Source organism: Chaetodon auriga, chromosome 18, assembly GCF_051107435.1.
Source record: "Chaetodon auriga isolate fChaAug3 chromosome 18, fChaAug3.hap1, whole genome shotgun sequence".
Classification (NCBI taxonomy): Eukaryota; Metazoa; Chordata; class Actinopteri; order Chaetodontiformes; family Chaetodontidae; genus Chaetodon; species Chaetodon auriga.
The window spans coordinates 8,629,785-8,653,256 of NC_135091.1; the positions used below are offsets into that span (position 1 = coordinate 8,629,785).

At 43.7% G+C, this 23,472-nt stretch overlaps 1 protein-coding gene across 13 annotated transcripts in view; it reads left to right on the forward strand.

The window, feature by feature from the left end:
• otofa (otoferlin a) overlaps positions 1-23,472 on the forward strand; it is a 71,058-nt gene that overhangs the window by 45,233 nt on the left and 2,353 nt on the right. The window contains exons 10-48 of one of the 13 annotated variants that reach the window (XM_076756808.1): positions 1,639-1,701; positions 2,042-2,126; positions 2,207-2,366; positions 2,708-2,894; positions 3,865-4,051; positions 4,472-4,695; positions 5,909-6,017; positions 6,127-6,313; positions 6,550-6,670; positions 6,932-7,032; positions 7,473-7,563; positions 8,050-8,166; positions 8,346-8,498; positions 8,903-9,095; positions 9,606-9,730; positions 9,815-9,949; positions 10,672-10,833; positions 11,350-11,421; positions 11,717-11,836; positions 11,915-12,076; positions 12,176-12,338; positions 12,954-13,120; positions 13,319-13,348; positions 13,434-13,571; positions 13,680-13,755; positions 15,301-15,446; positions 15,619-15,753; positions 15,835-15,972; positions 16,071-16,198; positions 16,327-16,497; positions 16,720-16,880; positions 17,280-17,422; positions 17,503-17,591; positions 17,826-17,924; positions 18,152-18,250; positions 20,579-20,820; positions 20,984-21,162; positions 22,078-22,178; positions 22,643-22,830. In XM_076756808.1, the coding sequence (XP_076612923.1) occupies positions 1,639-1,701; positions 2,042-2,126; positions 2,207-2,366; positions 2,708-2,894; positions 3,865-4,051; positions 4,472-4,695; positions 5,909-6,017; positions 6,127-6,313; positions 6,550-6,670; positions 6,932-7,032; positions 7,473-7,563; positions 8,050-8,166; positions 8,346-8,498; positions 8,903-9,095; positions 9,606-9,730; positions 9,815-9,949; positions 10,672-10,833; positions 11,350-11,421; positions 11,717-11,836; positions 11,915-12,076; positions 12,176-12,338; positions 12,954-13,120; positions 13,319-13,348; positions 13,434-13,571; positions 13,680-13,755; positions 15,301-15,446; positions 15,619-15,753; positions 15,835-15,972; positions 16,071-16,198; positions 16,327-16,497; positions 16,720-16,880; positions 17,280-17,422; positions 17,503-17,591; positions 17,826-17,924; positions 18,152-18,250; positions 20,579-20,820; positions 20,984-21,162; positions 22,078-22,178; positions 22,643-22,823 (5,340 nt within the window). In that variant the 3' untranslated portion in view covers positions 22,824-22,830. The remainder of the gene's footprint in view (positions 1-1,638; positions 1,702-2,041; positions 2,127-2,206; positions 2,367-2,707; positions 2,895-3,864; positions 4,052-4,471; positions 4,696-5,908; positions 6,018-6,126; positions 6,314-6,549; positions 6,671-6,931; positions 7,033-7,472; positions 7,564-8,049; positions 8,167-8,345; positions 8,499-8,902; positions 9,096-9,605; positions 9,731-9,814; positions 9,950-10,671; positions 10,834-11,349; positions 11,422-11,716; positions 11,837-11,914; positions 12,077-12,175; positions 12,339-12,953; positions 13,121-13,318; positions 13,349-13,433; positions 13,572-13,679; positions 13,756-15,300; positions 15,447-15,618; positions 15,754-15,834; positions 15,973-16,070; positions 16,199-16,326; positions 16,498-16,719; positions 16,881-17,279; positions 17,423-17,502; positions 17,592-17,825; positions 17,925-18,151; positions 18,251-20,578; positions 20,821-20,983; positions 21,163-22,077; positions 22,179-22,642; positions 22,831-23,472) is intronic. The other 12 variants (XM_076756811.1, XM_076756810.1, XM_076756809.1 and 9 more) reach the window with 12 other exon arrangements.

The following is a 23,472-nucleotide window of genomic DNA, read 5'->3' on the forward strand; positions in this document are numbered from 1 at the left end:
GAGCAGCTGTTTCTGTTCACTTCCCTTTGTCCTGTTCTCCTATAACTGGAAAGATTTCTGGGAAAATATAGAAACTAAAATGCTACGTAGAGGCTGTCAGTGCTCTCCTTGGTGGTTGAATGTTGTAATGATTTATTGACTCTAAAATACTTCTCATAACTCTCTTAACTACAGAGTTCTTGCCAGCTCTTATGTTCCTGAGCAGCAGGCAGTGTTGCTAGTGTTGAGGGTCATGCAGAGCTCAGCCTCCGGGTTGTGTCCTGCAGGGAGTGGAAGTGACAATTTGTCTGCTATCGATCCTTCCTGTTTGTCTGAAAGTCCCCTGTGGATGGACAAACTGGAAACCAGAGAGATCAAGATAATATACCCCCCAGCTTTCTCACCTTGTGTCCAGACCCTCCAGTTTGTTCAGACTCAGTGCTGCTTCAGGTGGCCTCACAGTGCTCAGGAACCAGCATCTGAAAGTGGCTGTATCACCATAAGACTTCATCAAGAGAGATACAGTGCCCTCAACATTTTGCTTGTTTCTGTAAAAGTGACTGACATACATTTTACCTACATCATAGCCTGTTAAGGTTATGTCAGGAACACTTGATGAGCTGCTGTCTGTAAACACAGTTTGTTTGCAGATGATTGCGTTCTGTTGTTATTAATGTTTTACACAGTGTCCCAACTTTTTTGCAGTTAGTATACAGATCTTATCCTGATATGCTTCTCATATACTTCTGTTTTGAGATAGTTTACAGTAGCACGTGCCTGCCGGGCACAGGCCCAGGGGCCCACAGACTCAGGGGACCTCTCTTTTTGCTCATAATCCTTTGATATTGAGTACCTTCCTACACAAAGTCTGATCTAGTGTTTATTTTTGTTTTACTTTTGTTCATTCTCTCATGCATAATTCATTTGCCCAATAACTCTGCTTAAAGTAAACAGTTTTCTTTGATGGTTTCCTATGATATTTTTTATTACAGTATAACATATTGTGTAATATTTGTGGAGGGAATTGTCTGTGTGGATCAGATGCTGCAGCAGGAGGCTTTAGGAAGGATTCATCTCCAGCACAAACAAAATACATTCAGGAAGTTCAGGATCTATTTTCAGTGCACAAATTTAGAGTTATGAATGACCTGCAGAACACCACAGAAGAAGAGATCACTCACTGGTGAGTGACACAAGGCTTTCTCTTAAGAGGGAGGCTTTTTGTGTCTGTACCCAGGGGCCCAATGTCTGATCATGAAGTCAACGATCTACAGCTCTGTAGAGTCTGACTGTCCTTAATGTCCTCTGAGTGCCCCATGTTCCTCTTTGTCTCCATGTAAAAAAAAACTCAAAGAGGAAATATAAGGTGATCTCATGAGACAGCTCTGAGTTCTTGTGGTGTCTGTGCACTCTGCCCTTGTCTTGTTAAGCTACACATAAGATGCAGTACCAGGACATCTGAAGACACCTACAGCAAAGACGTGGCAAAGCTTTGATGTAGGGCTTTAAATCAGCCATTTCTTTTCACATCCATTCATCTTCGCCTGAAAGCTTGAGGGGCTAGAGTTGTGATGGTGCTGCAATACCAGCTGATCTCCTGCGAGACTGAGACCCCACGATGAAAAGATCATGATCTAACATTTTCTCTGCTCTCCGCAGTATTTCGTCTTTGACTTCCACGTCCCTCCTGATGTCATGTTTGACAAGATCATCAAGCTGTCAGTAAGTACAAACTGCAGCGCTGCTCAGCAAACTGTTACAACCCCATTTTGTCTCTCTTTGGTACCCTTTGGTATGTATCGATAGGTGCCCAGACATAAAAAGATATTGTTGGTTGTTGCGATAATTGGGGTAATTAATGATCTGAGAGGGCGACTGGTTATGTTTAATGTAAAATGTTGAAGATGCTGTGCAGCCCCTTGTTAAACATAAAGTCTACAGCCATCTGTTTCCCCATAACACTCACACTTTTTAATTATTTATAGCTGCTTCCAGTTCAATATTGAGTTTGTCAGAGTTTGCTTTCTATTTTAATATTTCAGTCTCAATTCTTTCTGTGTAGGTTATTCACTCGAAAAATCTCCTCCGGAGCGGGACCTTGGTGGGAACGTTCAAGATGGATGTTGGGACCGTTTACTCGCAGCCTGGTAAACTACACGCTGTAGCTCTGATATTAAACTGATCATAACATGCATGCATAGTCCTAATCGATAGGCATCTCTCCCAGAACATCAGTTTTACCACAAGTGGGCCATCCTGTCTGATCCTGATGACATAACAACGGGGTGTAAAGGATACATTAAGTGTGACATCGCTGTGGTCGGGAAGGGCGACAACATCAAGACCCCGCACAAGGCTAACGAGACCGATGAAGACGACATCGAGGGGTAATGAGCCGTGACTCGTGCTAATTTCAGCTTGACTTGATATTCAATACTGTGGTCAGTGAGACTGTAGAGTGTTTAGTTGTTTCTGCATCATTTTCCTCATGTCAGATATCTGTTTTTACTATTCTTATGTGATGACTTGTGGTGGAGAGGTATACGTATTTTCTACAAAAAAAACTGGGTTACAGTCATAAGTATTCTACTCACAGCAACGACTTGTCTAAAGAGAATCACCCAGTATCTTTAGAAAGCTTCTCCACAGGCTGCACGTTTGTTAAACTTAATCAATACCTCCACAGTCTTGTCTCTGAATGAGTTTTCGTGCTGCTGTTTGTTTCCAGGAACCTCCTGCTCCCAGAGGGCATCCCAGCAGAGAGGCAGTGGGCAAGGTTTTACGTGAAGATCTACCGCGCCGAGGGGCTTCCGAAAATGAACACCAGCATCATGGCTAACGTGAAGAAGGCCTTCATAGGAGAGAACAGAGACCTGGTGGACCCCTACGTTCAAGTGCAGTTTGCTGGGCAGAAAGTAACTCACTGCACATCCTGCTTCTATGCGAGATTTTAGTAATGGTTATTACTCCCCAAGGGATTGTTACTGCTCCCCTAGAATGTGCTGTTGGTCTGATAATGGATACGAGTGCAGACATCTGTAGTGTGGATTTTGAAGACTTAACTACTAACTATATTTATTATTGAGGAGCTGCATGCATAGTTTATTTTGAGTGAAAGCCATGAAGAGGTTATTCTTCTGTGAGATATTTTGCAGCCATAAGGACCCAGAGAATAGAATAATTACCTTCATTCAGATATTTGTTTTCAGAATAGACATCAGCAAACAAACTGCTCTCACAGATCCAATTATTTAGCATACAAACATTAACACATCATCAGCCCAATATATCAATATCCTCTTATATCAAGGGAAAATAAAAGAGTAGACAGATAAGAAAAAGAGAAAAGAGCTCTTAAAAAACTTTCTGTGCCATCGCATCCTCCTGCCTGCATTTATGAGATGGTGATTCTGGGTCTGGGGAGCAGACAGGACAAGAAAGGACTGTAAAAACACCTTATCTTAACACAGTATACGCTGCCCATATGTACATTTAAAGGGTCGTTAGTTGCTATAGTGCTCCTCCTGTTATCTTTGTTCCTTATCAAAGTGATTTCAATAAAAGTATTGGAGGACCAAATCCATCGTCCTCATTTTCTGTAAAAATGACTTCTGAAGTTTAGTTGAAGCTAATATGAGGTTTCTGCTGTCTGAATTAGACAAATCAAATTAATGATTTGCAAAGTTACCCACTAGTCTTTTGTGTTTCTGCAGTGTTTACTTGTTGGCAGAGGGACAGTAGCACAAAGAGGACATTTTGTGCTATAAAGACTTGATCTTTGAACTTTGAAAGGCTACTGAGGCCTCATATTAACTTTCGCTGAACTCCAAAATGCATTTTTACTCACCACCTTAACTTAAGTGTTACGTCTTCATGTGCCTCCAGGGGAAGACTTCAGTCCAGAAGAGCAGTTACGAGCCAATCTGGAACGAGCAGGTCGTCTTCACTGAGCTCTTCCCTCCACTCTGCAAACGCGTCAAGGTCCAGATACGAGACTCGGACAAGGTCAACGACGTGGCCATAGGAACCCACTTCATTGATCTACGCAAGATATCAAATGACGGTGACAAAGGTATGTCAAAACACACACTGTCTTATTAGCATTGATTAGCTGTCAGGTTTATTAATCAGTCTGACTTGGCTAGTTAATATTTTACTGTATGCAGTCATTGGCTGTGCTGCAGTAGATCAATCGAACCACATGACCCACCTGACCCTTTGCTAATGGCTATATGAATTTAGTGGGTGACATTCAAATTGACTGAAAATCAATGCATATATTAGCATATGTTAAACCAAAGTACAAGTTCCATTTAATTCAAATTTCCTCAGAAAGCTCCTCACACACCCCAAGTGTTGCAGTTTTCCAGCAGTGGAAAAGATCTCAAAGGGAATACTCAAAGAAATCGTCAAACATTGCAATAAAAAAAATATTCTTGTAGGTTATTACATCAGCTCCTGCAGACATTTCTTTTCCCTTCACCTTCTCCAGGGTTTCTGCCCACCCTGGGTCCAGCTTGGGCCAACATGTACGGGTCCACCCGTCAGTACACTCTGATGGACGAGCACCAGGACCTGAATGACGGTCTTGGGGAAGGCGTTTCCTTCAGAGCCCGTCTCCTTCTCTCCATCGCTGTGGAGATCCTGGACACCACTTCCCCTGACATCGTGAGCTCCACTGAGGTGCAGGTGGAGGCTGTGTCCAACATCTCAGAGGTGAGACGACCTGCCTGGATCATTTTTTTCTGTATCTGTTCGAAGATGTTTTTTTATGTGCTCACTCCCCCTCACTGAAAACAGAATTATCTGACAAAACAGTAAAAGAAGCCGTTATCCTGACCGGTGATCCATGAGAACAGCACGCTGTTTGACCTCTTCTGACCTCCTGACCCCACAATAAACAGCGTGATGCTACAATCAAGCACTGTATCGGCACACGTGTAGTTAACTGCTCATCAGGGAAATCAGAGACATTAGATGCTTTGCTTCGGGGCAAGCTTGCCAGCTATATAGCCTCTTGGCTGTTGGTGTAAACGAGTCCCCTGGGAACCTCAGTCATTGCCAGCATGACTCTCTGCCAGTTGTCAAGTGCTTTGCTTTGAAGAAGAGATGGATGCTAATTTTAGGAAATATTACCAATCAAAGAAAAGCTGTACATTGGCTCTTTTTATCTCCCCTCTAAATATTGAACTTGAGATTAGTTTTCCACGTCATTTGCCATCTATAACGCAAAGTAAAATGTGTTCCTCAGTGGTTTTGGATCAAAGTATTTGTCATTGTAATTTCTGGCTTAAAGATACGATTTCCTGTCTTCATTTGGAGGGGTCTCCTCACCTCTCACATGCTGTAAATTTGTTCACTTTTGATGTCCCTTTACTGATTATATCAGCATGCAAAGTGACTCAGCTTCAACTGAGTAGTGTATGTTCATTCAGAGGCCCCTCCTGAGTGTGGCTTAATGTAGACTTTATTCAAATTACCCTTGTACTCATTGATCATCCCTAGACTGTGGCAATTTACCGACAGTGTCGGACTGCGTGGGCATTTGCAACCATTTGTTCTGGATTTAAGCCGCTATGGGCCAGGCTGTATAGGCTGCTAGGGGGTATTGTGATGAAGTGCTGGAAATAATACATTTTAAAATACTAATGACTGAGGATTAATTTTTAATATTTTGGCTACAAGTGCATTAATGAATAAATAGCAGCATAGGGAAGAAAATATGGTGGAATGTGATGAAATGCATTTACAAATGTGATATATAGATGAAGTCACTCAGTAATTCAGAGAGGAGGCAGGTAGTTTTATATGTGGAGTGAATTACAGTAAAGAGCATCTGTTCTTCCTTCACAGACTAATAAAATGAATAAATTTTATTCCAATAAAATGTTTCACCTTTTCTTTATTGGGCTTCTCCTCACTCCATCAGAGCGCCACTGGGAAAATAGATGAGTTCTTCCTCTTTGGTTCCTTCCTGGAGGCCACCATGATCGACAGGAAGATTGGTGACAAAACGATAAGTTTTGAAATCACGATCGGTAAATCAACCTTTTCTTCATCCTGTTAACATCGACCTGCGCTCCACAAGCTTACAGTATAACAGAGACATGTGCACGAAACAATGTGTAATGTTCTCCCTGCCAACAGGTAACTACGGCAACCAGATAGATGGTGTAAGCAAGCCCTCATCAGCAAAGAAGAAGAAGAAAGATGGAGAGAGTGAAGAAGAGGAGAGCGAGCTCATCCAGAACTCCAGTGAGGATGAGGCGGACGAGGAAGCAGACCTGGTCTCTATCTCCTCCACTCCTCCAATGAAGCCTGTCATCACTGACAGGTCAGGGGTCAAGGGTCACGGGGGCAAGGTCAAGGGCTGCTAGAGAGCAATATCTGATTTATAGCTGATTTAGTTTCAGTGTAATAAAAACCGAGATGAGCCCTTTTTGAAATGTTTGTTCTCAGATGGTATAATGATGCTTTTCACATTCAGGTTATGAACTGAGCATTTAGATTGCTATGAAACAATTTAGGGTTTTACACTGTGGAACAAGTGGTTTTGTTTGTACTTCACAGGAACTACTTCCACCTTCCCTACTTTGAAAAGAAGCCATGTGTCTACATCAAAAGCTGGTGGCAGGACCAGAGAAGACGACTCTACAACTCCAACATGATGGACAAGATTGCTGACAAGCTGGTCAGTACAGTGCAGCCATGCTAGCGGCTCTGTGAGGCTGCACAGCTGAGCTTTGAACTAAACTGCTAACATGCTCTCAGTGACAGTACAAACATGCTGGTGTTTGTTAAGCATGTTAGCACACTAATATTTGCCACTCAGCTTTGAACACAAAGTACAGTTCAGGTCAGTTTTACAGGTTATCTAGACCATAGCACTGGCAGAACTCTAATTAAATAACTTGTTTTGTCCTGAGCTCCAGTATTTTTTGTGTCCCGACAGGAAGAAGGTTTGAATGATGTTCAGGAGGTCATTAAGACGGAGAAGGCTTTTCCAGAGCGCAGACTCAGGGGAGTGCTGGAGGAGCTCAGCGTCGGCTGCAGGCAAGAAATATAGTAATAATCATTTGTCATGGTGTTGTATTAAAACTGGCATTGTGACTCAGTGGTCAGTAAAGATACAGAGAGTTTCTCCTGACAGCTGGAAAACTGCTGTAGGGCCTTAAACTATACTGCTGTTTAAAACTTCTCAAACATGCATATTAAAGGCTTCTGGCTGACATCTTCATCAACCCCCCAGAAGCTGCTGAAGACAGACAGCAGCTCTCTGCACTGAACCATCTCTAAAACTCAGTCAGAGACCAGCAGCGTCTTTATTGTTCTGCCTTTCTCTTTATGTTCTTTTAGCTGTTTTGTAAAAGCCATTAAAGTTGTTAAAAGCTTGCATGCTTAAGGTCACAGAATGATAATAGATGAGAGAATAGAGAATTTAATAGTGAGGCCACCCTCATGTTTCATCCTCTGTATTTTCTGGCCATTTCCAGTCGGTTTGTGACTCTGGCTAACAAGGATGTGAACCAGGCAGGCCGAACCAAACTGGATCGAGAGCGGCTCAAGTCCTGCATGAGAGAGATGGTATGATTGACGTTCCTCAGACGGATGAAAGCAGCATGAGTGATAGAGGGGAAGATGAAGCTGTGATTAATCAATTTAGCTGCTTTAGTGAGTAAATAGTGTGGAGCCACTGTAATGGCTACATGAGGAAATTAATTTCTTTAAATACATTTTCACTCCCTTGAATAATTTTTTCCAATGTGCAATATCTCATTCTCAGAGCGTTTCATATTCCCCCGATGCATGTTTGTATTTGATTGCCATTAATCTTGCGTGTGTCATGAATGTGTAGGGACGCCATACAAAAAGCAATTAGAAACTTTAGTAGTGACCGTGTCATTAATTAGAATCTCTTGGAACTAAAACATTTTTCATATTTTGAGAAAAATGCACTCGTGCATTTGGTTAAACTGAACTCTGACTATGATGTGTGCATGTGTATACACTACGTATGCGTGTAAGGTGCAGGTCTGCTAGTATTCTTCATCATCATCTCTCCTGCTGCAGGACAGCATGGGCCAACAGGCCAAGCAGATCCGGACTCAGGTGAAGAAGAACACAGTCAGAGACAAACTCAAGCTGGTGCAGAACTTCCTGCAGAAGCTCCGGTTCCTCGCTGACGAGGTACAGATTTAATTCGACAGAAGACGTGACACAGAATGAGTGCATAGAGCTGTTAATGCAGGATGAATTTCACATTTCACAGTACGTAAAGGCAGATTAGGTAGTAATTGGGGAGCAAACCTGGAGGAAGAAGAGCGCAGATCACATATCAATCCTTCCTGTGTATTCATCTTGTCCAGCCTCAGCACAGCATCCCAGATGTTTTCATCTGGATGATGAGCAACAACAAGCGCATCGCCTATGCCCGGATTCCCTCCAAAGACATCCTGTACTCCATAGTGGATGAGGAAACAGGAAAAGACTGCGGCAAAGTCAAAGCTGTCTTCCTCAAGGTACGCTCATCTCTTCCTGCCCCTCCCACTGTTGTCTCATTTAAACAAACTTTGCTGATTTTCAACCATCTTAAAGCCAAGACCTCCAGTTATTCACAGCACCTGTTAAAACTCAAACCGTGTAAAGTTGCACTGTGAGATGATCAGCAGTGCTGGTCAATAGTATTGACAAGTATTGTGGTGAATAGGGTTGTAAATCTATGATGGCTACCTAGAAAGAAAATCAGTGAGGTGCCTCCTTAGTATTTATGGTTTGGGCCATGTTGCAACATTGTCTGCAGGATGCTTAATGATTGCCTCGCTGTAATACCAAGTGAGGATATAATACTGCTTTCCTGTGGTCCTCACTTTTGAATGGACTCCTCATGATTATTCAGTCCCCTGCTCTTGTGATGTGCCCACAGCTGCCTGGTAAGAAGGGCTTTGGTCCTGCAGGCTGGACGGTTCAGGCTAAGCTGGAGCTGTATCTGTGGCTCGGCCTCAACAAGCAAAGGAAGGACTTCCTCAATGGTCTGCCCAATGGTTTTGAAGAGATCAAAGCTGCTAAAATGGGCCCCGGTCTTCACGCTGTCCCCCCCGTCAGCCTCGTCTACAACAGTAAGTACACCCTAAAAATGACGAAATGTGACAGTGCAGCACGCGTATGTATCAGTTCTGTAAGTGGTAAATGTAACAGAAACATTAACACTTATTAAAGCTTCACTGCAGGGGAGGAGTTATTTAAGGCTCCTGTGTGTCATATCTACATTACAGCTCTTTGTTAGAGAAGGTTGCATTCATTACTTTTATAACATAGTTTTCCTTTTCATTCACCGCAGTGTTTTTGCATTATTGTTCCTCTCTTTGCTATCAAGCTTTGCATTAGGTTTCTGCTTAGCATTAAGTTTGAACTATAAAATCAATTAGAAGCAAAACACACAAAACAAAGTCACTCAGAAGTCAGAAAGACATTTGACTTCTATTGATTGCTTTCAGTTTGTGACTCACTTTTCTAACTCACAGTATAAAAATGCTAACAAAGGGGATTGATTGTCAGCTAATGTGATGTGTGTGTGTGTGTGTGTGTGTGTGTGTGTGTGTGTGTGTGTGTGTGTGTGTGTCCAACAGTGAAGCAGGTGTTCCAGCTGAGAGCACACATGTACCAGGCCCGCAGTCTGTTTGCTGCTGACAGCAGTGGCCTTTCAGATCCTTTCGCTCGGGTCTTCTTCTCCACACACAGCCAGGTTACTGAGGTAAGACCATGAGTCTATGTGCATCTATAAACGGTGTGTGTTTGCACTGATTAGATGTAAACTGGGTTGATGTGTGTGTTGCAGGTCCTGACAGAGACTCTGTGTCCTACGTGGGACCAGCTGCTGGTGTTCGATGACGTGGAGCTGTTTGGGGAGGCCAGCGAGCTGAGAGACGATCCACCAATCATTGTAGTTGAAATCTACGACCAGGACACTGTGGTAGGGTCTGACTCTGTGTGAATGAATGGATGCATCACAGAGCGACTGAGTGATAGATTCATCAGTGCCTGTTTTGCTTGGCGCTAATAGACATGCTCTGCTTCTCCTTCCCTCATGTTCTGACGGTCTGTCCACCCTTGTCTCACTCCACCCTTTCCTTCACATGAACTCTGGTCTTGCTCGTGCTGCGCTGGCTAAATAGAGTGTGAAAGCATTATTGCTGTAGAGACTATGCTGAATTGGAAGTTTTAATAGCTGATGTGGCATGAATTGTTTGGTTCATCTAGCTGTTGGTGAGGTCTGGAAAGGTTATGTAAATACTTGCATGTACTCCGTCCATTTTTCCTCTCACAGTTTGTAACAGCAGTAGCTGCAGGAGCATTAATGGTTTTACTCGTAGCAGTGGTGCAATGTAGAAAATCTGCCTCCTAATGCTCATGAAACAAAGTGCTTATGTAGATATCTATTTAATGAGCACACCTCCTTTTGTTCTATTGCACTCACTGTAATCTTTAGCCAGGGTGTTTGTTTGTGTTATATAAGACTGGGGGTTTTCATGATTACAACCTTCTCAAATTCCACTTTTTTGTAACCTTCACCACTTTGACCAATACTGACACCAAGTGGCCCCCATGGAAACTGCACCTCCAGCACCCTTGTCTAACCCCCATCCCTTGTCCCCTGACTGTCTTGACTGCCTGTTGTCACACTGTGGTGTTCAGGGCAAGGCAGAGTTCATAGGTCGGACGTTTGCGAAGCCCACCATAAAGATGTGTGACGAGCACTACGGCCCCCCGAGGTTCCCCCCACAGCTGGAGTACTACCAGGTTTACAGAGGGAACTGCACTGCTGGGGAACTGCTGGCTGCCTTTGAGCTGCTGCAGGTAACATATGCAAGAACACACACAGATGAGCTTTTACACACGCATGCATCCATGCACACACATGCAACTCTACAGGATCTCCTTGAAAGATTGCATGTCACTGCTCGACAGCTGTAGTTATAGTAAGGATAACAAGAGGAACAGAAAAGGAGGAATCGTTAAAGGCCCCCTGGTAGCACCTTTAATGATGTGGAGCATGCAGAAAACATCATGGGGGGGGGGGGGAGGTTTTTCTTTCTCTCTGCCAAGCTTTCTGTACACGGCTCTCCATGTAAAACTCACCTCTTGCTCTTTGCACAATCCTAATTCTTTTCTCACCCCTCCTGCATCATCACAGACTTTACTCATTTTTTATCATCACTGCACTTTCCTCATCTTAAGTATTCATATTTCCATTTTCTCCAATGTTTGCTCTACCACCATGTCACCGCACTTCCCTTTCATCCACTGTCTTTTCTCCTTTCTCCTGTGAAATATCCATTTTCTCCTTCCTGTGCCTCCTCCTGCTGCCCACAGATTCCTTTCGATGGGGAGGAGATTAGGCGGGCTCTGATCGCTGTCCATAACTTTGCTGTCCCTCAAATAAAGGTGCTCTTTTCTTTCATTCTCTCTTTTCATCCCACGTTCTCTTACTCTTTGGTTACTCTGTTGTCAGTGTTTGTACTCTGATAACTGCGCTTTGTCCCAGTCAACATGACATTAACCTCTGCCTTCTCTGCACTTCTTCAGATTTGTCACACTAAGCAAAGACATAAATAATAGAAATGTTAGGAATGTAGGAGTGAAATCTGGTTTGGTGCTGACGCTGTATCACAATAGAGAAACCACAGAAGCTTTGAAACCTGTTACCCATGTTTACATCCCCCCTCTCCTCCTAAATTAGATTGGTCAAGGAGGGAGGGCTGATCTTCCTCCCCTTGAAGGGCCGACAGACTCGGAGCGTGGCCCCATTCTGCCTGTGCCGCTGGGCATCCGACCCGTCCTGAGTCGCTACCGCATAGAGGTGAGATTTTAACCACTGGAGGGGTTGTTTTGTGCTCTAGAGATCCCCCTCTGCTACTGCTGTTTTCCTCTGGTTCAGGTTTTGTTCTGGGGCTTAAGGGACCTGAAGAGGATTAACCTGGCTCAAGTGGATCGGCCCCGTGTGGACATAGAGTGTGCAGGTAGAGGTGTGCAGTCAGTTGTGATCCAGAACTACAAGAAAAACCCCAACTTCAGCACCCTGGTTAAATGGTTTGAGGTGGTAAGTGCAGCGGTCCCTTTGGTATTTACATCTAGTGTCCAGTTATTTGCAATAAACATGGAACTTTATGTCACTTACATCACTTCATTGTGTCCTCAGGACCTTCCAGAGAATGAGCTTCTCCACCCTCCTCTCAACATCCGGGTGGTGGACTGTCGGGCGTTCGGCCGTTACATCCTGGTGGGGTCCCACGCTGTCACCAGCCTGAGACGTTTCATCTACAGCACCCCAGACAAGACCTCCAACAACTGGGCCACAGCAGGTGACGGACGACATTCATATTATCGTCATAGATTGTTGTTAGTGAGTGTGTGTTAGGAGTAGTAGCTCTGTGTTTCTATTGGCAGCTGAAAAATTAGTTTGATGAGAGAGCATTTCTATTAAGAAACCCTTACTTTTGATTGGCATTTCATTTGTACATTTACACTCAGACAGACTTTCTAATCTTCCAAATTTGCAAATATAAACAGCAATGAATACAAAATGTATTTCAAACATATAAAGGGCTTTCTCTTCTTCACTTCTTTGTCAGTTTTTCCTTTATGTGCTGAAAAAAGATCTGTAGGTCTTCACCAGAAGCGGGTGAAGCAGTGTTTAGCTCGTTTTAACCTTTTTGAAATCCTGAAATACGTCCAGGGAGGTTAAAGCGAACTTTAATAGTGATATTTAAACACTTCTGATCCAGCTCTCTCGTGGCTAAAGAATGAATATTCATTCTTTATTAACTTTGCTGATTTCTCTGCTTGCTTTCTGCCCTGACCTCTTATCCTGCCTGTTTCCTCTCGCCATCTGTCGTCTTTTTCCCTCTCTCGCATGTCCTTGGCTGTCTTGTCCTCTCCTGCCGCCTGCTGTCTTCGCCCCCTTGGCCTCACTCCAGCTAAACTAATGAATGGCTACATGGTCCTCGCTAATGGCGGCTCCCAGCCTCGCTCCTCACCCAGCATTTCCTCCCGCACCCTCTCTCGCCCCGCAGGTGACATCATCGTCAACATGGACACAGAGCCTTTGGTCCGAAAGATGGACACGGTCGTCAAGTTAGACGCTGTAAGCTTTTCTTTGACTTCATGGGCTGTAGAGCTGATTTCTATTGTATGATGTGTGTGCTTACATATGGTGGGAATAGTAGCACTGCTTTATGTCCAGTCCTTTTTACCTGCCTCTGTTCATGTGCCGCTCCTACCTGCATCGTCCATCGTGTGTATTAACCCTTGTGTTGTTCCATGTGACGCCCCCCTAACATAGACGTCTGACGCTGTTGTAAAAGTTGACATGGTAAGTGATCGTTCCTGTAGACAGTTGCCTTGTTATGAAATAAAAAAAACAAGCTACCGAGAATCACTAAAGTGTCTTTTAACAGACTGAGGAGGAGAGTGACAAAGAGAAAAAGAAGAAGAAGAAGAAGAAGAAGGGAGGAGTGGAGGAGGAGGATGAGACGGATGAGAGAGTGCTGGACTGGTGGTCTAAATATTTCGCTTCAATAGAGACACTGAAAGAGGTTTGTCTCTTCTATTTACATCTGCGCCTGTTTCTGTGGGTCTCACGGGGCTGCCCTCGCTCTTGAAGTACGATTAGACTGACAACACTTTCCTGCCTGGTTTTCCAGACCCTGCGAGCCCAGGAGGCGGCTCAGGCTGAGGCGGAGGAGAGAGAGGACCTGGAGATAGCTGCAGAGGCAGCAGGTATTGAACTCCACCGAATCGCCCGGGCTGCCTGCCAGCTGCTGCTTTGATGTCTTTTAAAGGGATACGTCAACGATGTCGGATGTAAAATTGTGATTCTGCGAGTGTAGACATACTCCTGACTCTTTTCACTCGGTTTTGTAGGATTGTTAAAAGAATAATTCTCTGTTCTGTTGTGTCAGCTGCACCAGCTGAGATGACAGAGAGGAATTTGCTATGAGCTATACTTAATGTCAGTCAAAGGAATGTGCTCTGTGGGAATGAAATCAGAGTCCGAAATCACTCCCCATTTACTATAGTGCCCTATATTTGCCATCCTCCATTTTATTCGAGTGTCTGAGTGTTGCATTTATGCTCTATATCAAGCTCTTTACCATTTTATACAAACAGGAAATGATACAGTAGGTATGAATTCAGCTTTGCCTATTACAAGACATTTTTGGAGCTGTTTCACCACCACCCACAAGTGTTTTTTTTTCTTGCTGTGCAATTTTACTCCCTTTCATTTGTGCATTGCATTGTGGGAGAATAGTCTCCATCAAAGGCACGCTCAAAAATCCTACATGTATTTAGTGTGCATGTTGTCGGCTTTCATCACATATTTTTTGATACTTCTAAAAACCTGCTAAGACTCAGTATGTAACTTGGCTTTGAGACATGGCACACTTGCTGATAATAATCCCACAATGCATTGCATCACATTTTATAGATGCAAGAATCACAGCTCTCAGTGATGACTAAAAATTATTCATTAATGTCTGAATTTTACTACACCACATAGAGTACACTAGTAGTTATAAAGGCAAGAGTGAGAGAGCAAATGAGGGAGTGATTTCAGGCTGTATCATCTTCTTCGTCTTCCTCCCATGGCCTCATACTTCATCCATGCTCAGAGCATGAGTCGGACATTATCACGTTCATAATCATTTCCTCCATCAGCATGACCTCCCAGCTCTGCTCTACACATGAAAGTTGGCTGATACGGACTCACTGAATCAACCTACATCTGCATTAACATGCTCACATGCATGAAATATAAATTATTAACTCTTACGCTGTCATCCACACGGTGTAAAACCAGCCGAGTAGCAATACCACGGTTAAAAGTGCAGACTGGTCCATTTCAGAATAATAAACAGTATATTACATTACTGGATGATTATGCTGCTAATTAATGTCACATATGGTCAAGGAGGGCCTCATTTAATTATTTTATATACTGTTGGGTATCTTAATTTCTAATAATGCTTAATAATTAAATAGTTGATTTATATTTTATACAGATTATCTGAATCTGCACAGTGCTGTACTGAAGTACTAAGTGATGTCAGTGAGAAGTCACCAAAAACAAGGTTTTCAGGTGGTGTTATGTAACATTTTGTGGTGTTTTTGGTATTTGACTACATTCACAACAAGATTACAGATTGAACAAACCTGTCAGCTTTCATGTTGAATGACACGCGCAGTGCCGTGTGCAACCCTGCCACCCCTCCTCATGACTCCAACCCTTTGTCCACGTCCACTTTCACTCACCCCTCCAATCAGATATCAAACCCGATGACCTTCTTCTGAAAGGCTCCAAGACGAAGGAAAAGAGCAAAGACAAGAAGAGCTCCAAGGAGAAGAAGAAGGGTCAGGCTGCAGACGGCTCTGAGAAACGGCCGCTTAAAGCAAAAGTGGACGAGCTGTTGGTGAGTGAAGCCCCTTTCACACATGCAGTTTATCCCTGAGGTGTTCAGGAACATGCCAGGACGCCTGTGTTGTGAATGGAAGCGGTAACATTGCAGGGAACTAATCTAAGTAATCTAAGCGTGAGACTAAGTGAAACATAGACAAACATACCATGTGTTTGTCCATATGCAGGTGTACAACAAGGAGCTGGAGAGTGAGTATGGCAACTTTGAAGACTGGCTCCACACTTTCAACTTGTACAGAGGAAAGGCCGGGGACGATGACGAGCACGCGCTGGACGACGACAGGATTGTTGGCAGATTTAAGGTGGGAAAACGCCGACTGAAAACAAGCACGTCCCAGCCTGTGCTAGCTGGCAGAAGCTAAGTATTTTTTTCTGTGACCCAGGGATCCTTATGCATGTACAAGCTACCTCTGTCTGAGGAGATCACGAGAGAGGCAGGGTTCGATCCAAATATGGGCATGTTCCAGAGCATTCCGCATAACGATCCAATCAACGTCCTTGTCCGTGTCTATGTGGTCAGAGTGAGTGGCCTTTTAAATCTGTACTGCAGTTCAGAAAAACCCAGCGTCAAATAAATCTCCTCTCTGATTTTGCTCTGCCCTGATTTCCTCCACCTCAGGCTACAGACCTCCATCCTGCTGATATCAACGGGAAGGCCGATCCGTACGTCGTCATCAAGCTGGGCAAGTCAGACGTCAGGGACAAAGAGAACTACATCTCCAAACAGCTCAATCCTGTATTTGGAAAGTACGTTGAGAGAAAGCTGCTCTTCATTTAAAGCAAACTTGATAGTACTCAACAAGCATCAAAGTATCTTGAATCTTCTGCCCTTGCTTTTAACCCTTAATTCTCCTTCTCAACTTGCCTGCGCTCAGATCATTCGACATCGAGGCCACGTTCCCCATGGAGTCCATGCTGACGGTGTCCGTGTACGACTGGGACCTGGTCGGCACTGATGACCTGATTGGAGAGACAAAGATCGACTTGGAGAACCGTTTCTACAGCAAATACAGAGCCACCTGTGGCATTTCAACCACCTACTCTCTGTGAGCGTCCATGTGTTTTTATCCTATGAGTTATTGATTTAGTTATATGTCACCATATAAAACCCAACACCTGTCTTAAACCGGGTTTTATGAATCATCGTAATAACAGAAATGTTTTCACCAATTTGACGGCATTTACTGTATGAATTATAACTTCCTGAATGCTCACATACCCAAAGGCTTCATAAATTTAATTACCTCTTTGTTATCTATTGATGTCAGGCATGGGTACAATGTTTGGCGGGACCCCATGAAGCCCAGTCAGATCCTGGGGAAGCTCTGCAAGGACGGCAAGATCGATGGGCCTCATTATGGGCCGGGGGGCAAAGTCAAGGTGGCCAACCGAATCTTTACGGGACCCACAGAGATTGAGGATGAAAATGGTATGGCTGACTTTTATGAGATCACATAAAGTCCTTCATAGGATTAAACATCAGTACTTAAGTGTCAAAGTAGTAACAGTGTTTGTTCGGGACACGAGGACACGTACCATCATTTTTGTTGGTTTTTGTTACTAATTGATTTTTATCTTCCCATAATTCTTCTTCTCTGATCTCATTTCCCATGAGATCCAACTCTGCTTTAACCAAGGTGGAGTAGAGCAAAGTGTAACTGCACATTAAGTCTTCTACTGAGGATGTATGGTGTCGTATGTTGATCCTGTAAACGATGTAAAGGTCGTCAGGTGGTGCCAATAATCTTAGAAATTATTGTTTACGTCAAAATTTAGACCATAAAAGTCAAATAAAGAGTCTCTTTATCTTCCTGTGTTGATATCTCAGGCCTGAAGAAGCAGACCGAGGAGCATTTGGCTCTGACGGTGCTGAACCACTGGGAGGAGATCCCGAGGGTGGGCTGCAAGCTGGTCCCTGAACACGTGGAGACCAGACCCCTGCTGAACCCCGACAAACCCGGCATCGAACAGGTGGGAAGGGGCCGCGCTTTGCCTTTGTCTGCCAGTCAGGAAACAGAAATTAAACTGTCGTTTCCTGCGTGTGTCCAAAGGGCCGTATTGAGATGTGGGTGGACATGTTCCCGATGGACATGCCCGCTCCTGGACCTGCGATTGACATATCACCACGAAAACCAAAGAGGTAGGAGTGATTAAGAATGTGATGTTTTCCGATCACGAAAGAACTAAATCCAATGCAAACTCACTGTGAAAGATATTTGTTAATTTCATTCAAAGTGTCCAGATTTCTTCAACAGAATATGTAGTTTTAGCCCCCAGTAATGGTGAGTGTGTTTAAGCAGTTAGCTCTATTTACTGTCAAATATAAGTCCAACTGTGTGTGTGTGTATGTGTTCCTTCCTCCTCCCCTTACCAGATATGAGCTCAGGGTGATTATTTGGAATACAGACGAAGTAATACTGGAGGACGATGATTACTTCACTGGGGAAAAGTCCAGTGACATATTTGTCAGGGGGTAGGTACAGAGGGACGCGGTGGCCGAGCCTCGTCCCGTGGGTGTGAGCCGTGTGTGGATTTTTTTTTTTTTTTTTTTTTCCGTTTGCAGTTAACCACTTTTTTGTTTTGTTTTGTTTCCATTTTTTTCTGTGTGCGTATCTGTGTCTGTCTTGGTGTTCGTGGTGTGTCTCCTTTCTGTCTGTCGTCCTCTCTCTCTCCTCCGGTCAATGCTCTGCTGGTGTCTAGCTTTGAGCTTCGTGTTGTTATTTGGAACACTGATGACGTAATTCTAGAGGACGATGCTTTCATGACAGGAGAGAAGATGTCTGACATCTATGTCAGGGGGTAAACACACGATTCCATCGCATGGCTCGTACAACTATACCTCTCCCCCCCCCCCGCAGCCCTCATGCCCCTTCTCTCCCCCCTCTGCCACTCCCCGTCTCATCCAGCACGTGACCTCGCTTGTCTTAAACTCTCCAAATCGCACGCTGAAAACCATTGCTGAAAATGAGTTCAGTGAGGATCAAACCACATGAACAACTTGTCTCATTCTCATCGTTTATATGATAAAATAATCCAGTGAGACTGAAAGAAACCTCTCGGCCAGCACGGACGCCAAGTCCTTCAAGTGCTCAGAGGAAAGGATATTTTTAACATCTACATTATCATCACAAATGGGCCACTCCACCTGCTTTCATCATCCTTTTTTGGTCCGTGTTTGTGTTCCGCCTTCCTGTGAGCTAAAGTGAAATGAAGTAAGATTTTTTTCTTGTTTTTAAAGCAACATTTTATTTTTTGTCAAACTATTTTCTCATTTTTTTTTTTATCAAACTACCATTTTGTTTATGCAGCATTGTTGTTTTTTTGTTTTTTTTTGTCAGACAAGCAATTAATTTTTTTGTCAACTGTTGACAGCTATTATTTCCAATGTCAAGAACAAACTTTATATTACAGACTCATACATTTTATTACAGATGTGTTTGGGGGGATTTTTTCTGCTCTAGGTTTTGTTCAAGCTTTGTGGTTTGGTCCTGCATTGCCAATTTTACTTTTCAATGAAGTCTTTCAGTGTGTTTCGAATTGTAAGATGTTTGGAGCCTCTTGCATGTACATGAGCAAAGAATATGCATGGCAGTGCGACACAGCGAAAATGTTTTTAACAACATTGTCATGTTGCTGCCTGGTCCCGGTAACAGACCTTCTTCACAGAAGACATTTTGACTTGTTCTGAGGTGCAGTTAAATTTCAATCCCTCAATGTGAAGAAGTTCCAATACGGATAATAAGTAAAGATTGAATTGATGACGAACTGTGAACAGTGTTTGAGAGTGATGCTGTTTGCAGTCTTTTAGTGTAATACTGACTCGGAGGTTGCACCAAAACAGGGAATGCATGTCTGAATTCATTTGTCCTTTGGACTCAAATAAAGTGAATGGAAGTCAGAGCAAATACTCACAGGGTGTAATGTGACCATACCTGTGGTAGAAAAAGCACAGGTGCAACTACAACATTAATAATGTCTCTTTCTAGCTTCTTGTAACTGACACCTTAATGGAATACGGCCACTATTAATATTTTTAATTGTGCCTGTGCTTTTCCGGCCATTGCATGTGCAAAATGCCTACAATGAAAGGGTCTATAATTCTTTTGATATTTTACTCCTGTTTTGCGGAGCCTCCTCATTCCTGCATCTCTTAACCAAACTCACTTTCCCCCTCCGCTGACATGGATGTGTCACCTCAGGACTGTCCTGCAGCAAACAGGGTGCCAGCCTCAAACAACCCTCAGTACTCAGAGAACCAGAAAGTATTTTAGAAATCAGGACCTTTATTGAGTGCTGAGCCGACCATCGGCATTGACAGTAAAGACGGGAGGCCGGGGTTGTTTCAGATGCATCCAGTGTTGTGATACAGTGGTTTTCACTCAGTCATTTGGTGACATCAGCTTCGTTTTAGTGACACTGTCCAAATGCCTCCTCGCCTTACTCCCAGCCTGCCTTACGACGGTGCATCTCAGTTAGCAAATCACAGCACATTCCCTCACGTTCTTCACTAAGATGTTTCAGGCTGACAGCCCCTTGTTGTCAGCTTCCTTTCTCAGGATTATCGTGTTGCCTTTTGAGAACTGAGAGTGCAGCTGCCCTCCTGCTCCTCCTCACTAATGAAGCCAGACTCACTCAACTGTTAGTGAAAGAGCTGCTAGGCTTTGATGCTGTGCTATCTGCATCCAGACACTCAAGATGAAAGTTTATTTTTAAGGAATATTTCAGATAATTGTCACTAATGGCATTGTTGCAAGCTCTGTGTATGCATGGCTTTTAGAAAATAGTGTGAAGCTCCAACATGAAATCAGATTTTGTTGTATTGACATCATCTCACGCACACATATGTATTAATCTGATTTGGTTTTGGAGAGACACATTATATGCTCTGATTTTGACCTATTAGCATCATCTCTCTTGTTAGCACCCCAGTACATCTAACATATCCTTTGCTCTTGTTTAAATCAACCAAATTAATCCCCAGTAACTGGCAGGCAATTTCAATTTCCCCACATTGAATCCTAGAAGTGCATGACTGACTAAATCAAATAACAAAATCTAACCACTCATCTCACCGAACCGTGATCCTGCAGATCGACCTAACTCTGCTCTCTATGACCCTTCCTACAGATGGCTGAAAGGGCAGCAGGAGGACAAGCAGGACACAGATGTGCACTATCACTCCCTGACTGGCGAGGGCAACTTTAACTGGCGCTTTGTCTTCCCCTTCGATTACCTCATGGCTGAGGAGAAGATCGTCATCTCCAAGAAGGAGTCCATGTTCTCCTGGGATGAGACCGAATATAAGATCCCTCCTCGCCTCACGCTGCAGGTCTGGGACGCCGATCACTTCTCCGCCGATGACTTCCTGGGTGAGGAGGGCTGATGGGAACAGCTGCTGGTTTAATTTAAACATGATTTGGGACCTACTGTCTCCTCTGTTGCTTGTTTTCAGCAGAACTTTCCACCAGATTTACCGCAAAAAACGTAGCACCATCCTCAGCGTCTGTCTGCTCTGACTATCACCACTCTCAGGTGCGATTGAGTTGGACCTGAACCGCTTCCCTCGTGGCGCCAAGACGGCCAAGCAGTGCTCCATTGACATGATCCGGAATGAGCAGGAGCTGCCCACCATTTCCATATTCAAACAAAAGAGGGTCAAGGGCTGGTGGCCGTTCGTAGCCCGAGATGAGAACGATGAGATGGAGCTCACGGTAAGACAGTCATGACATACTGAGCATGAGAAAAGGAGAAATTATCATCTTCAAAGGACTTGAGTCAGGAACCTCCAAGCAGGAGGGATCAAAATCAGATTTAAAAAAGCATTTCTGGTACTCAGAATGATGCTGATTGTGTCGGACTGTTCTCTAATTTTGCTCATGAGTTACTCTGGGAACTGTCACCTCTTCAGGCCTATAAACATCCTTCAAATTAAAAATCTCCTTTGGTTTAAATGCTAATATTTATGTGCACACTGAGGCTTTAACGTGTGATGGGGAGCCACAAGTCAACATGAGTTCAATGCAAGAAGTCAGAATTCAAAGATTGGAAAGCGCAGCATTAATTTATAAAGACAGAATCATGTTAATAATGTTAAGAGTAAAGGTCAAATATTAGTGTCAATAACCTGATTAGTTTGTTACTTGTGGCTTACCTCAATAACAAATATGCAAATAAGGGAAAATATATATTATGTTGTTATATGTGTTATGTTATGTGCACATGTGCACTTACATTAATACCTGTAATTATGCACATTTAAATGTCTTTTGTTGAGTATGTTATTTCAGTCTGTTATTCCAGTCCAAGTCATGTTTTGACCCACACACCATCCCTGCATCACCAGCTACAGTCCCAAAATATTTCTCAGTAGCAGTTGCAGGCCTAGTAGTGCTGACAGGTTGGCTGGCTGACTGACGTTAACTTTAGCTAACCTGACTCCTGTGCAGCTAATGTTAGCAGCTGTGCATCCTCATGACTTAACACAGTTCCATGAATTCAGTTACTCGCCAAGCCTGATTATTAGTAAACAGTATAGATGTCTAAACTCAAGGTGTCTAACTGATTGATTTCTATTAATTCAATTCTTGAATTCTGGTATGTTAATTCAATGCATGTTGTCATTTCAGGGTAAAGTAGAGGCTGAGCTTCATCTGGTGACAGCAGAGGAGGCGGAGAAAAGTCCTGTAGGTCTTGGACGGAACGAGCCCGATCCACTGGAGAAACCAAAGTAAGACACTGGATTTATTCACGATACGTAGAATTGAACTCTCTCTCACACTCACACTCGTTTCACAAATAAAATTTGAGGATGGTTGTGTGGAGCAAATAAAAGGTGCAGACCTGACTGTTCCTTAAATTTCCTCTTCAAGAAAATCATTCTCACAGTGCAGAGAGCAGCGGACCGAATGCTGCATTACTAATCAGCACCGACCAATCAGCATGTAATGAAGATGTGATTCGGTCTTATTTGACCCCACCTCTGCTTTGTGCACTGTCAAAAGCCCACTGTTACACTTTCGCACTCGTTTCTCCTCCTACCATCTCTTCAACTGTCTCCCTCTGTCTCCCCCCTCCCCTCGTCCCTTCCCTCCTTTGTGTGTGTGACTCCCCCCTTTCTCCTTACCCTTTCTCCCTGTTTTTGCCTCCATCTGCATTCCTTCCTTTCTTCCCTCTCTACCTGCTTCCAAAAAGTCGCCCGGACACCAGTCTTATGTGGTTTCTGAGCCCTCTGAAGTCCATTCGTTACTTCATCTGGCACAACTACCGCTGGCTGATCCTCAAGGTCCTGGGCCTGGTTCTGCTGCTGCTCATGCTGGGCCTCTTCCTCTACTCAATCCCTGGCTACCTGGTCAAGAAGATACTGGGGGCCTGACGTGCTGGTAGCCTCCGCCCCCTCCTCGCTGTATCTGCTTCTCTATTTAACCCCTTTGCTTCCTGGATTCTCCTGTCCTGTCCCGCCAAACTCTGTCTTTTCCTCCACTTCTGTCTCTCTTCTGTCGCCTTAGCTATAGATTAGTGTCAGTGTCTTTTGCCACCAAGTGCCATTACACATCCTCTAAGCGACCAGCTGTTAAGTATGGAAACATGCAGGACCGTTTGAAGGCAGGAGAGCCAGGCGGCTGCGAAATGCTGAGTTCATGTCATATGGGATGGGTGGCAGAGATTGTTGATGTGAACACTGATTTCAAGTCGGAAACTTGTAGTTATCATAACTCCAATATGACATGAACGCGGCATGATGATACCTCAGTAAAAAAACTGAAAAATGTTCTAATCTCACAGGAATATGAATAACTGGGTTTCTCGTGTTCCATATCATATCCTGAATGTGATTAAAACCAGGATAAAGATCACGAGTGTGATACTGGGTGTGCTGTGTGTAGATGATGACAGCACACAAACCAGAAGCTGAATTCAGTTAAAATATCATGAAATTATTGCCAGCGGATGTTCAGTTAAAGGCTCCGAAACGGTGAGAAACAAACGGCCCTGGAAGCACATCAGTGTTTGGAGCTGTTGGT